This window comes from Delphinus delphis, chromosome 7 (assembly GCF_949987515.2).
Source record: "Delphinus delphis chromosome 7, mDelDel1.2, whole genome shotgun sequence".
In the NCBI taxonomy this organism is placed as follows: Eukaryota; Metazoa; Chordata; class Mammalia; order Artiodactyla; family Delphinidae; genus Delphinus; species Delphinus delphis.
Genome location: NC_082689.1, coordinates 24,869,093 through 24,885,008, shown reverse-complemented (window position 1 = coordinate 24,885,008; position 15,916 = coordinate 24,869,093). Strand labels below are relative to the sequence as shown.

Sequence of the window (15,916 nt, the reverse complement as noted above, 5' to 3'; positions counted from 1 at the left end):
CCCTATAAAAAAGAATCTGTGCCCTCGGCAGTGAAAACACAGAGTCCTAACCACTGGACCACCAGGGAATTCCCGATAGCTACTATTTAAGCAAACTATTCAAAAAAGCATTTTCTAACCCAAAGAAATAAAGTATTTTGTAAATTATCTATTTTAAGAATGAATTTTTCAGTGTAGGGTTTTGCTAAATCATACTACACAGCAGAAAGTTTAGCGCAGGCAGAGTTCAATGTGAGTGAGTAGGATATTGAAACAACACAAAACAAATACAAACCTCCACCATACACTGTTGGATTTAATTTTAGTCATCTGCTTTGAACTGCCAGAGAAGAATAAAAGGTAGGTCTTGAAGCTAGAAGTGGGCTGAAATGTAAATATTTCAGGATTTTATATTGAGCATGACTAGTTGTTCATTCTTACTGGAAACAGCTATGAAATAGGCAAAAGCAGGGTTGCTTGTTGCAACCTGAAACTCATTATTGCCAAGCATCATCCTTGATTTACTGTAACAAAACCATGCTGATGAAGCCAAGGTCTTAGGTTCCAGTGAGCCAGTCTGCATCTTGCAGTCTCTTATTTGCAGATTTATCTGCCTTTCTGCAAATATTTGTCCTTAGAAGAGTAACTATGCGTAAGTATGAAAATGAAGTAATGTATAATAGGTCCATTACCAGCACGGGGAAAATGATGCAAATTTCATGTCCTATGGAGAGTGGTTGAAAAAGCAACATCCTCATACATGAAAAAAAAAATATATATATATATATACACATATATATAATATATATAAAATAAAAGAGGATTATAAGTCCATAGCATTATAAAATATTATTAACTAAAAGACAAAGATAATATTTGAATTTAAGAATAGGACTTTTCTTTAGTAAAGAAAAAATGAACTATTTATATGATTTCTATAAAGAAATAACACGTTTTATTTTTCAAAAATAGACAGTATTAGATGGCACTGTTTCTCATATACTCAAAAAACTCCCTATAGCTCTGTCAAATATACAATAAAAGAAGACTTGTTTTTTTCAAAATTTGTTGCATTCCCATTGCAACATGTGTTACTCATTACCTGAGAGTAGATACTTTTAAAAGATTTTTGCTTTAAAAAACTATACTTTCTGACTCTTTCAAAGTCATTGCCTTTTGCTACCAATAACAGAATATTAATGCTGCTCTTTGAAAAGATATCTTAATGTATCAATTTATTTTATTTATTTTTCAGTAATAAAAGACATGTTTAATCATTAAGATTTAAGGTTTCTAGACTGCAGCACACAGAAGTCCAATGAATTACTGGCATTGTAGTATTCCAGGTCAATGGATCAACTGTTAAATAAAAGTATCTCTTCATCTCTTCTTAACATACACTTTTTCAAAAACAATTTGCAAACAACTAAATTCAAGCCACAGATTAAAAGTGATTACCTATTAGAACAATGGTTGAAGATAGGTATTAACATTCCTTATATATACTCTACATTATACATCACACTGCTTTATACTTATTTGCCACTTAAAAATTATTTGCTTAAAGTGAATATATAAAACAGAGAAAATAAATTTAAAGTACAAAAGCTAGCAGGTCAGGCACCTTGTTAGAAGCTCTGAGTTACTGAATGCCAGTAGTAGCAATGAAGACCAATGGGATGACAAAGGAGAGAAACCCTCAAGAATTTTAATGAGGGTAAAAGGTCCAATGGTTCATTCCCATTACTTGCTATATTTCATCTTGTTTTAGAGAGTTCACAAAGTGTAAGACAATAGTGCAAAATCTGTGATTTTTATGCCTTGCTGTTTTCTATTATAAGCCTTAACCTTGTGACGGTGATAAAGTACATAGTAAGTAAGTTTTAGGGCCTTTTTCTAGCCAACTATACAGTGTCTCAGGGGTCTAAATTTAAGTACCATTAACTAGATTTTTTTTTTTCCCAAAAAAGAAATATAAAAACTTGAGGTTACAACAAAGCTGGGTTAAAAGGTGTATACAGAGATAAGCATCAAGTTTGATATAATAAAACCATCTTGAAAGAAGGCATTTCAAAGTATTTTAATAACCTATATCTAACAAAGATTGAGAAAGTATCTACAAAACATTACAAGGTTGTTGGGTGTTTTTGATTATATATAAGCACAACTTCAATCCAATTTCAAAGGCCCACTTCTGCTGTGTTCTTGAGATCTTGGGAGATATACTAGATAAGATATTTTAGTAACAGTGAAAGAAAACAAACCTATCTAGTTTAAGAAAAAAAAGGGAAATCACTTCAAGGCTACTATCAAGTTCCAAGAGTATCCTATTGTCCCAATGGCTGTAATGCAACCAATCTTCAGAAGCAGATTGGAACCTGGAAATGAATGGCTTCCTCATTATTAATTTGGGGTGAACGATCTCTTTCTCTGGTCTCTATGTCATTTTCAGTGTGTTGGCTCCATTCTGCTGTTTTCACAGCTCTCTCTGACACTCAAACAATGAGGAAAAAACAGCTGTGTCTGGTACCCAAGTGGTCAAGAAGTTAACTAATATACAAACTGAATGGTCTTAGTCAAAATTCCAAATCCTCATGGGAATGGATTCTGATTGACCCAGCCTGTGTCTTATGCCCACACATGTGACCTGTGGAGCTGTCACACTGAAATAACATGAGGAGGGTCCCACATATTTATCTAGGGAACATACCACATATAAAACAGCGATTTATAATTATTATTAAATATTAAGAATAACACATTTGTCCATTAAACAAAGACTTAATGAAAACCTACTACATTTTAGGCACGATTCTAGACATTGACTATTCAGATAGTAAAAGTAAATAGAGTATATGGTTAAACTGCTCTCGTGAATCACAGAAACTAGAGTGGTTTCTTACAAAGCGAACAACAAAAAAACACTACGACCTTGCTAGTAGAGACGAAAATAAGGATGGAAAATATTTTTAAAACAAAAATACTTTCTTAATTTCTTAAAGACAGAAATAAATTCCAAAATGAAATTTAAAATCCCTATCTATGATGTCTTTCTAAACACCTTATAGATATGGGTCATTCTTAGAGGAAGGGAAATTACACATCTCTATAAAAAGCGGCTCAATGAATTACAGTTCTATAAATATATGTGAGGGCTATGTAATCCATAGGATAAGTTAATGGAAGTTTACTATTCACTCATACAATTCAAAATTTATCATAAATGATAGCATAATGCAACATAACTAGATTTCCTTTATACGGGCTCTATTTATTGCAATGTGTCAATATCGAACAGATTATGTACTTTGGAAGGAAGCTACTAAAAACACAAATGAACCATAATGTAGTTATCAGAAGGAATTAAATTTTATATTAAACAGAGAGCTTTTAGCATATTCTAAGGTATAGTTAGAAATAATGGCTCATCCAGTGCAGTAGAATGAAGATTTCAGCTAATAGTCCTAACTTTCAGGGACTCACCAAAAAACAGAGAATGGGAATCCAGAGAGTTCTGTCCTAGGACCACTTGTTGGACTAACACTTGTCAATCTCCCTTGACTATTTCATCTTATCCCCAAATGCTAATTTGTCATTTGGGTGCTGATGTTTCCTAGATATTTATCTATATTATAAGGGTCTCTATCTCTCCAATTTAATATTTTATTCCATCCCCCAATTTATCTTCATCCACACTATACTATAAGTTCCATGAGAGGAAGAACCCTGTTTGATTCATTTGAACGCATGTGTACAGTATCTAAAGCAATAACACTAGGTACACATTTATTAACTCTGACTTAGGGCCTTCTTTCTAAGCCTTAACTTATATTACTCCCATTGGAATGCCCTCCCACCCACCCACTTTGTGAGCCTCTATTCATTTTCTCATGACTCAATTTAAGCATGTTTCTGATGAAATCTTTCCTGAATCCTTCAGAATTACCCATTCCTTTCTTTGCCCAACACCCACACTTACCATTAACACAAGACCATGCTTTCATTCTGATTCTGGCTTCTTATTTCAGTCTTGGCAACTAAAAAATTTTGTATGTGCATATATATGTATACATGCACACACACTCATACATGCAGTAATTATCTATTACACATCTGTAACCCTCTACAAGACTGCAAGATTGTTGAAACCAAGAACAATAGATTACTTGCTATTGTATCCTTGGGCTAAGACCATTTGCTGAGTAAATTAATACATGTCACTATTAGAAATGATTATTTTCCAAAGGAACAAAGTATAAGCTCTTATTAGTAAGTCAAAAACAAAACCTATTATAGTTATCATTAAACAAACATTAAAATTGAGATATGTGCATGAGTTAGTACAAAGTTTATATGAATTTTTAGAGATGCTTCTTAGGAGCCAATAATTACTTTTTTAAAGAAATAACTTATTTCTTGCTCCAAGTACAAATCTTGGTCCTCCTTATTTTATTCTTTCCCAAATCTGTTCATTCTATTAACTTATTTTTTTTTTTTACTTCAGTATAGTTCCTAAAAATGTAGAATATCCAATGGTATAGACCATGATGCCCAAAGATTTATATGCTACTTTCATATTTCTAAGATTAAAATTGACTAAAGTCAATTTTTGATCATTCTGTTACCTTATAAGAGATTAAGAATGATAAAATAATAAAATATGTAATAAGACAATTTTATGTTATTTATTTTAAAGACTGTCATAGTACTCATGTTATTTTTTGTTAAGCCAGTGAAATCTAGAGCAAACAAAGCAAGGAAAGAATAAGAAGAAAAACTAACATCTTAGATTGCCTTTTAAAATTTTCTCATATTATTCTGTTCTAATAGACCATTTAACCCATTTCCTCTGTTTTAGAATTCAGCTCTTACTTTTCCTTTTCTACAACATCATTGAGTTTCTTGGCATTTCTAACTAAATCTACAAATCAGCTCATATACGATCAAGTTTTTATTTTGATTTTGAAGAATAAATTCTATCTGAAAATAATCAAGACATGTTAGAATCTTGCAAACAAATTTTAATAACTAATACTCAGATGCACTGCTATGAAGAGGTTGTTCTAGGATAGCTTGTATGTGTTCATTTCTTGAAACGGTAGTCCAAAATAGAAAAAACTAAGTGCTAAGTTCTTTTTAGGTCTTCTCACTCAAGGCTTCAGATAAATTTTTACTATCTACTCTTGATAAACAAAGATGTCATAATTAAACACCATAGCTAATACAAGCTACATAACCTGTAGAATTAGAGTTCTATCAACCAAACAATACTATATGGAAACACCTTGATATGGAAATTCCCTATATCAATACTAGTATGATAGTCATTTTAAAAGCAGATATCATGTCTCATAGTGTTATTTAAGTTTTGAGGTGGTACATTTTCTGAGGTTGTTATCACTTCTAGACGTTTTTATTACATTCAAAGTATTTCAAAAATGACTGTTTTTTACTTCTTATCTAAGTATGGAATGATTAAAAGTATCATAGTTCTCTAATTTACTATCTACTAAATAGTTTACTGTATCATTATTCAAAACATTATTTACATCTTTATTTATATAAGACGGTGCTCCTGAGAAGTCTGTAAATAATATTGAAAATAAGATTGAATATATTCTAGGGATGCTATTATTTAAAATAATCTTATTAATTCTTTTATGAAGAATAAATTATTAGTTATACAAAACACTGCATCCTCATCTCACTTCGTCAAAATCTCTTTGAAGTTCAGATTTTCCTATACCTGTTCCGGATGAAGCAAAACTTAAGAAACTGTAGGCATTAAGTACTAATAACAGGTTTAATAGAATAAGGATAAATGAGAGCCCCAAAAACAAGTCTGTAAAAGGACTCGTCTCTGGGTAACTTCATATATGCATGTGTGCGTTTATATGCATGCATATATCAACTTATATAAGTACTTGTGATTTCCTATGACTCTCAATAATTTGTTGGTTTTCAAAAACTGATGTCATTTTTCTTCTAAAGTTAACAGTATTACTCTCATTATGGTAATATAAAATAGTTTAAAATTTCCAAAGTGACAGAATGGGGCAGAAAAGGAGATTACTAGCTAAAGTTACCAATTCTTATCTGATTGGTCCTCTGATGCGCCTAGCCCACAGTCTAAAGTTTTCCTCTTGCCCGCCATTCAGAAAAAGACACGCTTGCTAGAAGTCATGTCCTACACCCTGACAGAATCTTCTATCAATCTTAGGGCAACAGTAACTGTTCTAAACTAGGGTGTCAATCATGATGCCATTGGTACTCTTTTTCTTTTCCTGGGTGTGCCTTGGCATCTCTTCTCTTCTACATGTCTACAGTCATGAACACTGCCAGGCAGGGCAGACGAACATAACCATCAGGTACAAGAAGCTGGTCTGTCTTTTGCATTGTGACACCACTGTGCATTTACAAAGAAAGAAGAGAAAGAGACAGCTTTACCCGCAGGAAAGAGAGGTCCCGGTTGTGCTCGATGCTGGTTATCTCCAGGTTGCCCATGACTACCTCACAGTTCTCATAGTATTTGCGCAAGGCTCGGTACTGCTGTTCCAGGTCAGAGAGAGAGCTCAGCTTATTCTCTGTTCCTGCGCACACTGCCAAGACAAGAAAAAACATGGGAAGTTATGTAAACTTTATATGACATGCACCATGACAATATTTCCCTCAACTCTCTTCCACAACAATCTACTCCAATTCCCTGAATTAAAATATTTTGAATGTTATTAAGACCCATAACCCAAACACTGATAAATATCTTCACTTTTATTTTTTCCAGCTTTACTGCATTATAATTGACATATAACATTATGTAAGTTTAAGGGGTACACATGCGGTATTGATACAGTTATATATTGCAAAATGATTACCACCATAGCATTAGCGAACATCACCATCATGTCACCTGATTACCATTGTTGTTGTTGTGTGTGTGTGTGTGTGTGTGTGTGTGTGTGGTGAGAACATTTAAGATTTACTCTCCCAGCAACTTTCAAGTATATAATACAGTATTGTTAACTATAATCACCGTGTTACATCCAAACTTATTCATCTTATAACTGGACGTTAGTACTTTTTGACAAAAATCTCCTCATTTCCTCACGCCCAAGTCCCTGGTAACCACCATTCTTCTCTTTGTTTCTATGAGTTCAGCTTCTTTAGATTCCACATATAAGTGACATCATACATTTACATTCATAAAATGTATGTACTAACCACAGAGAGTAAGAAAGCATGGGTTCCACAGAAACATATAGCAAGGAGATAAACTTAAAATAATCACATTTGCTGTGGGCATATAAAGCATGTAAATACATTTAATTTCACCCAAACAAGATTTTCTTTCAAATTTATAATTACTCTATTTTCTACCTATGGAAGTAAATCAAAATCAAAAGATGATAAAAGTAACAATTTTATTTAAAAAATATTTTTGTATTGCAAAGTAATCTGATCTTAGTAAATTTTCTGCAGAATTAAAACTTATGCTTTAAGCCCTCAAAAATGCTACCTTTTAAAATAAAAATATTAAACAACTTAGACTGAAACATTTATAAACATACACTACAAACAATATGTACTGAATTATAAACTTTTATCATATCAACTGTGTCGTTGTGTATTCATTAGTGTTCTGAGGTAAAATAGACTGTTTGTTAATAAATGTTCTCAATCTGCCATCTTTGGGGGGTGGATTTTGAATGTTTATATATAAGCTCAAGAGTATACACACATCTGTGTTTTTTAGGTTGTGTGTGTATGTATCTTTCCTCTCCTCCAGAAGTCAGAGTTTTAGTTATTACTTCTCATGGTTTGCATAGCTACCTGAACAATTTAATGCACCAACTCTACCATTTAATGCACCAATTCTAATCTTCAATAGACTGAAAAAACTCTATTATGATAAGTGTGTAAAGTTAAAAAAATGAATTGTGAATGAAACATCTTTGAGTACATTACATGGTATACACCAAACTTAGGACAAGATACATGCAGTAAGCACTGAAGACACTAGAAAAAGAGCTTAGTAATGATGTCAAATATACATTTGTGTGTCATCTCCACAGGAATGACAAAGAAGACATGAGGCTTGATGTGGTGCTCAAGGGGATAAGTTTCAATACAGAAAGGAAGAAAAAATCTAGATTGGTATATTCTAAATAATTAGGGTCACCATAAAGCCTGTTTTTGCCTATTGACACATCAAAAATAACAAAAATCTGGATCTAAAAGTCTTGAAGAATAACATAGACCTCTAATCATAGTGGAAGTTCATTATAAAAACCAAAATAAAACACAAACGTTTCTTGTCTGGATTTCTAAACCTCATCAAACAGTATATTTTCTAGAAATACTCTTTTATAAGTGGAATTGTGTCCCTCTAAGAGATATACTGAAGTCCTAACCCCTGGCACCTGTGAATGTGACCTTGTTTGGAAATATGGTTTATGAAATTAAGGTAGGATGAGTACGTTAGAATAGGCTCTAACCCAATATATTCAATGTCCTTCTAAGAGGAAAACACCCTGTGAACATCAAGACGCACAGGGGGAAAGCCATGTGACCACAGAGGCAAAGATGGGAGTGATGCAGCTGCAAAACAAGGGATGCTAGCAACTGATGGCCAACACCAGAAGCTAGGAAGAGGCAAAGGAAGATTCTACCATGGGTCTCAGAGGGAGCTTGACCTTACTGACACCTTGATACTAGACTTTTGGCCTCCAGAACTGTGAAAGAATAAATTATTATTGTTTTAAGCCATCTAGACTGTGGTACTTTGTTAAAGACGCCCTAGGATATACAATCTTCAGGCTCTTTCTACCTGAAATCTCACATTTAAAGAAACATTAAAAATCACTTCCATACTCCAGGGTTCGATTAGTTTATCACCTTGAAGTTACTCTCCCCATTCTCCCTTCTGAATGTCAGAGTCCTCATACACCATGCTGGAACTCATTTGTTGCCCTTGAGAATATACTTTTTGTAGTGATAAGGATGGATACAAAGACTTCTAGAATCCTCAATATCCATCCTCTTTTTCCTTCACAGTAAAAGACTGCACAGTTTTAGCTGGGCTTGTGGCCACCCCAAATAAAGATTACATTTGTCTGCTCCTCTTGGAGGTAAACTTTGCAGGGGACTAAGTTCTAACATATTGTATGACACTTTCCCAGAACTTTATTTAAAACATGGTTGGAGCCTAACTTTGACTCCTTTCTTTCCCACACCTTCCTCCAATCTGCTGCCTGGAATGGAGATGTGATGGTTAAAACTTGAACCGCCATCTTGGAGCATAAGAATGAGGCACACACTAGAGACTGGCTGAGAAATGAGCTAAAGGAACCAGGATTTTCAAACAAACCTGTTTACGTGTTTATTAATCATGTTTATTATCATTAATATCAAGATAATAGTGAAGAAAAAAGATAATAGTGAATATTGGTCCTGGCTGCTAAAATATTATACGTAGGAAGGATTAAATTCAAATTAAGTTATATGCTTCTGACCTTAAGTAATTTTAACTATTCTGTCTTGTTGTTTAACTGAATTTATTCCAGTCGTAATAAAACTACCAAATCATTCTTGATCATCTGAAAATTTTACTGGTTCTGTGGAAGTTTCCCTTATTACTAAAACTAACAAACATTATGAAAAAAATAAACTTCTATTGATAAGTACAGTAATATTCAACATAAGCAGGAGAACAAGAAGCAATTGATTCTGGTATATGATCCTTCTCCATCAAGATCAAAGTCCCACTTTTTTTTTTCAATAAACTGTAGAGACTCTAAAAAACACTCCTGAGCCACAATCTTTATTTTTATTGCTCACAGCAGCTTTATAACTTGTAAAATGTCTCCTGAGAAAAGGTATAATTATATGGGTTTATGAAATATAGATTTCAATTATTTTAAATTCCAAGGAGGACAAGCTTATATTTTAATGCAACTACTGATGGGGGTAATTAAGCATCAATTAAGAAACTTGCTCACCATTTCTAAAATGTATATAATGCCACATTGCAATTTATGTATCGTTTATGTTGTACAAGTTTCTTTCAGTCGGAAATAAAACCCACACTTTAATATCAATATGTAAAAATCAATATCTAAACATCTAAATGAAAAGATTTCTAAAATATTTAGTGTATTCTGACCTTTTCTATAAAAGCTTAAACAAATTTTGGGAGAAAATCTATCAATATAACTGTAATGCCTATGCATTTTGTCATGCTTCTCATTCTGCATATATGAAAAAAATATATAATATTAAATTGTTCTTATTAATTATTATTACAATAATCTGTTATATAAGAGACCTACAAAGGCTATAAACTCTTTGAAGACAGATGCAATATATTAATCATTATTTTGTATCTGCTGAGCTGTATAGCATAGTGCTTTGCAAGAAAGTTTTCTTTTTTTTTTACATTTATAAATATATTTTATTGCATGCATTTAGTTTCACATTTTTGGGGTAATTCAATTTTTATGTGGAAAGCTTAAAGAAAATTTGAACAAAGTGAATAATTTAACTTTTACCCATAGGTGACTGCCCATTTCACAGAGGACTTCTCGCTGAATTCTGCAATTTTTCAACTGATGGGACTCAGTGATGTTCTCTCAGTAAGTGGCCCATCTGTACTCATTTGCTGGTAGCCAAGGAGGGGGCGTGGTTTCCAGTCACGTGGTGAGGTGGCCTGCAGCTCCTAAAGGGCAGAGACCATGACTTTCTCTCTAAAGTCTGGTGTATAGTAGGTGCCCCATAAAGTGAATGGGTGTGACTGAGTTAACTGATTAGCCACGCCTCTGGAAGACACCGAGTGTTTGCAGGAACTGGCAAAGAATAGGGACCCCTGAGATCCCAGAGAGGGGTAAGAGGACCCCTGTCCGGGAGGTTCCACATTGCAGAACCTTTGAGCAAGTATCTGCATTTCCCACTGGTTCTGTGCGCACAGGAACTTAGCTGAGTTGTTATGAATTAGGACTGACCCGGATTCTAATCTGGTCTCCACCTTTTGGTTAACCGTGTACTCAGGGACAGATGACTCTCCCTCTCTAACCCTTAGCTACTTCATCTTTCAAGTGGGGTAACAATACTACCCTCGAAGGGTAGTAAGAACCAAATGAGTTATTTAATGATGTTAATTGCCATAAAAACAATTATAATTTGTATTCAGAAAATAACCCTCAATTCAGAAAAGTACCCATGTTCAATAAATGATCAGCTGTATTTTTATACACCATATGAAAAGAGAAAATTGGAATAAGTATATTTAAAAATATCTTTCAGTAAAAACAAAAAATCATACAGTAAATAAATTCTAAATAATCAGAATACTCTATTCTCCAAACATTCTGATTTTTGGAGTTTTTACTATACATGGTTCCAGTTAGGAAATATTTTTGTCTCAGTGAGACTTTCCTTTATATTTATGTTTGAGTCAAGCTATCTATAACGAGTATAATACTCCTCATAACTTTCATCTTGAAAGACGGACTTGATTTTAAAAGAACTAGTTTTGATAGATGCATAAAAATCATTTGTATTTCTCTTCATGAAGCCTTCACTGAATGCCTCGCAACTTCCATTTGTCAATCGATTGTACAATCAGGCAATGTATACAAGACAATGCTTAAACCATCAAGTTTCATTGATTTCACAAAGCTGTTTATCAGACAGAATTGAAAAATCTTTTTCACCAGCCAAAACAAGTTTAACAAAATTCAGCCCCCTTTGCCAACACTATTATCAAGTCCTTAAACTAAAAGCTTACAATAATCAAGCTTCAGAAATCCCGAATTTACATGTACTCCCTAGAGTTTTCATTTCAACAGTGACTCCAGGAGTAAAGCTATATGTGAGGCCTTAATAAAATCACCAATTATTCTATTTGGTATTGATTCCATCACAAATGCAGCTACAGTTGCAAACATGGGCTTTTTAGTCTTAAGGTTTACATCCAACAGTGAGTGAACTACATGATCCTCATTCAGTAAAAAATTAAGACTATAATTAGGAGTTTGTAGCAATATAAAAAGGTTGGTTAACAAAATTATTCATTTATTCATGGGGCAAATATATTAGAAGCACAAAGAAGAAACATTAGCAGTATCCATATTAATACTAAAAATCAATTATTGCCTCCACGCTTACGGCTGTGGAAACCAGCACTCCATTTGCTTACTCAAGATGAAAAGAGGGAAAAAAAATTAAATCAAAATATTGCCTGACTTTCGAATCAAATGCCTATGTGAGATATTAAGAAATGAATAATTATTTATTTAGCATCTACTGTTGACCTAGTATCATGAAAAAAATGTATATTGATTAAAATGCCCAAGGTCTTTTGTAAGGGCTCATGAAGTTGTACATGGCACCTAGTAAGGAAAGCAGCAAGCAGTGTATGTAAGTTATGTATATATTGTGTATGCACCATTCAGGGACTGTCTGCATAAAAAAATATTTGGTAACCTGATAAAAGTTCTCTATTTTTTTTTATCTGATTTAACACTAAGTACTTTCTCTTTCAGAAATGTTACCATAATAAATACACTTTAGTTTAATGTACATTGTGGGGCATTTAAAAATCATTAAAAAATATAAAATAGTTAAAGAGAATATCAGAAGTAGCATACATTTTCAGTGACTATTGAGTGCTATTATAGTTACACAAAGAAGTTTTGCAGCTCTATGTTCAACATATATACTGAAATGGGGCCAACTTTGCTACTTCCTCTACTATAGCCATTTAATCCAAGCCATCAAGGCTATCTACCCTGGACTTTGAAAGCAGCCTCTTAACTAACTTCTTAGTTTCCCTACTTGCCCCTGTTAATTCTTTGCATAGAGGCCAGAGTGATCTTTTTAAAAACATGAATCATTCACATCACTCCATCACTGAAAACAACCCTTGGCTTCTAATCACATTTCTTATAAAATCCAAACTTCTTACCATAGCCTGTAGAACGTATATTCAGATCTTTGCTTAAATGTCACTCTTTCAGAAAAGCCTTCTCTGACAATCTTATCTAAAATAGATACCAGGTTCCCATTCATCATGCTCTGTCTTCTTTGCCTTCTTTATTTTTGTTTTACTGCTAACTGAAATTATATTATACACTTGCTTGTTTACTTGTTTATTATATGTCTCTACTTTAGAATGCAAGCTCCATCGTCAGAGGCCCTTTCTCTGCTCAACACCTAAAGAGAAGACACATAGCAGACTCTCAGTCAATACCTGTTGAATAAATAAAATGGACCTTGGAGAAATAATTAAGCCAGTATCAAATGCTGGTCCTTCTATTTTTAAGAGCTGAATGAACTTGAGCAAGTCACTTTGTTACTTGGAGTTATGTGGAATGAGCACTGGGCAAGGGCAGTGAAGGTCAGGATGCCATTGCTCCAACATTTCCTAGCTGTGTAAATTGGGACAGTTATTTTCTTCTCATTGGGTCCAATTTTCTCTTTTATGTTTCCTTCCAGCTCGAAAATTCTGTGATTGAATTTATTTCTAAAATACTTATTTAAAACCTACTCTACACTGTTGGGAATGTAAATTGGTACAGCCACTATGGAGAACAGTATGGAGGTTCCTTAAGAAACTAAAAACAGAGCTAACATATGAACTAGCAATCCCAGTCCTGGGCATATAGCCAGAGAAAAACATGGTCTGAAAGGATACAGGCACCCCAATGTCCATTGCAGTGCTGTTTTCAATAGTCAAGACATGGAAGTAACCTAAATGTCCATTGACAGAATGACTGGATAAAGAAGATGTGGTACATATATACAATGGAATATTACTCAACCATTAAAAATGAAATAATGCCATTTGCAGTAACATGGATGGACCTGGAGATTATCATACTAAATGAAGTCAGACAGAGAAAGACAAATATCATATGACATCACTTATATGTGGAATCTAAGGAAAAAAATGATGCAAATGAACTTATTTACAAAACAGAAACAGACTCACAGACTTAGAAAACAAACATAGTTATCAGGGGGAAGGGTGGGGGACGAGGGATAGATTGGGAGTTTGGGACTGACATGTACACATCGCTATATTTAAAATAGATAAACAACAAGGACCTACTGTATAGCACAGGGAACGCTGCTCAATATTCTATAATAACCTAAATGGGAAAAGAATTTGAAAAAGAATAGATACATGTATATGTATAACTGAATCATTTTGCTGTACACCTGAAGCTAACACAACATTGCTAATCAACTGTGCTCCAATATAAAATAAAAATTTTTTAAAATGATAAAAAATAAAATAAAACCTACTCTACACTAAGTAATGAGTTGCATTCAGTGGGTGCTTTTAAGGAGGTCACACTGTGGCAACATCATATAAAGTTATAAAGTTAAACACTTATCAAATTATCCAGCAATCCCATTTATAAGTACATCCCTAGATAAATGAAAATTATGTTCACATAAAAATGTGTACATGAGGGTTTAACGGAACTCCACTCAAATTCACCAAAAATTGGAAACAACACAAATGTCCTTCAATGGCTGAATGCTAACAAACTATGGTATATCTATTTCATGAATATCTAGTCAGCAATAAAAATGGACAGATGATTGCTATAGCAACATGGAAAATTCCCAAAGGCATTATGCTGACTGAAAGAAGCAGGCTCAAAAGGCTACATACTATACGATTCCATTGGTATGACATTTTGGAGAAAGACAAAACTACAAAGGATGGAGAACAAATCAGTGGTTGCCAGAAGATGGGTATCTGAGAGAGAGGGTTTGACTGAAAGATCATGAGGGGAATTTAGGAGATGGCAGAATTCTTCTGCATACTGACTGTGGTGGTGATTACATAGTATACATGGGTTAAAACTCAGAGAACTGTACACCAAAAAAAGTCAGTTTTACTGTATGTAAATTAAAACACACACACACTCAAGTTGGCTTGTATGTTTAACAGAGTTAAAAATGCCCCTTTATATAAATCATAAAACATTCTTAATATATTTGTTCTTAGGCATTTTATACTTGTCATCTTTGAATAATTTTAGTTACATTTTTGAACTGCTTATTATTATTACATATTTTTAAAACTCTTGATGACTCTGGTATTTTTTTTGCCCCTCAAAACTTGGCTACATTGCTAAATCCTTGTAATTTCTAATTAGTTTTCTTCATTGAGGTTCTTGATTTATCTAGTCTTCAATCATGTTATTTTATTTTGTTTTTTTGGCTGGTACTACTTAGACTTTCTAGATAATTTTTTTCAATTAATAAGCATAGTTGTCAATTCTATCTCTGTTCCGATCTTTACAGAAATGTTTTCCTTGGCTCGGCATATATTTTGTTATGTTATATGTTCCAGGGTCTGGCTTTACCAGGGTTTTATTTTAGATTCGAATGTTGAATGTTGCTATTTTTTGCTATCAATTAATGCTAATTAAATGTGCACTAATTTTGAAATTATTAATGAGTTCCAAATACTGAACCATTCTTATATTCCTGGAATGAACCACACTTAGTAATCATGCATTATAACATTAATATACTTCTAGATTTATTGTTTTTATTTGTACTGTTATTTTAATATTAAAAAATATCTATCAATGATTTAGAAATATTTGTACCAGATGTCATCACACACAAAGTGAGAAATAATGGAAGTGGGTTTATATTTTATAAAATTTGCACTCTATATAATTAACTCTAAAAGTAGTAAAGAAAAAATTTAACATCAAGTAGGAAATTTGGTTTATAATTTACTTTACATAAAACTGTAGATAAAATATTTTCAATCTAAAAATCAGTATCTTTTTTAAAAAAATAAGTGACCCTATAGTATATTCTCTGAATCTTTATCTTCTACCACTCTTTTATTGACTCCCAAAGTGACAAAACAGGAATCTGCTGAAATCAACTAAATCACTTTCTAAAGGAT

The 15,916-nt window shown here is 33.1% G+C and overlaps 1 protein-coding gene across 1 annotated transcript in view; it reads right to left on the bottom strand.

Moving 5' to 3' along the window:
- ERBB4 (erb-b2 receptor tyrosine kinase 4) overlaps positions 1-15,916 on the bottom strand; it is a 1,108,236-nt gene that overhangs the window by 670,125 nt on the left and 422,195 nt on the right. Inside the window, exon 2 of the mRNA XM_060016164.1 lies at positions 6,427-6,578. Coding sequence (XP_059872147.1) covers positions 6,427-6,578 — 152 coding nt within the window. The remainder of the gene's footprint in view (positions 1-6,426; positions 6,579-15,916) is intronic.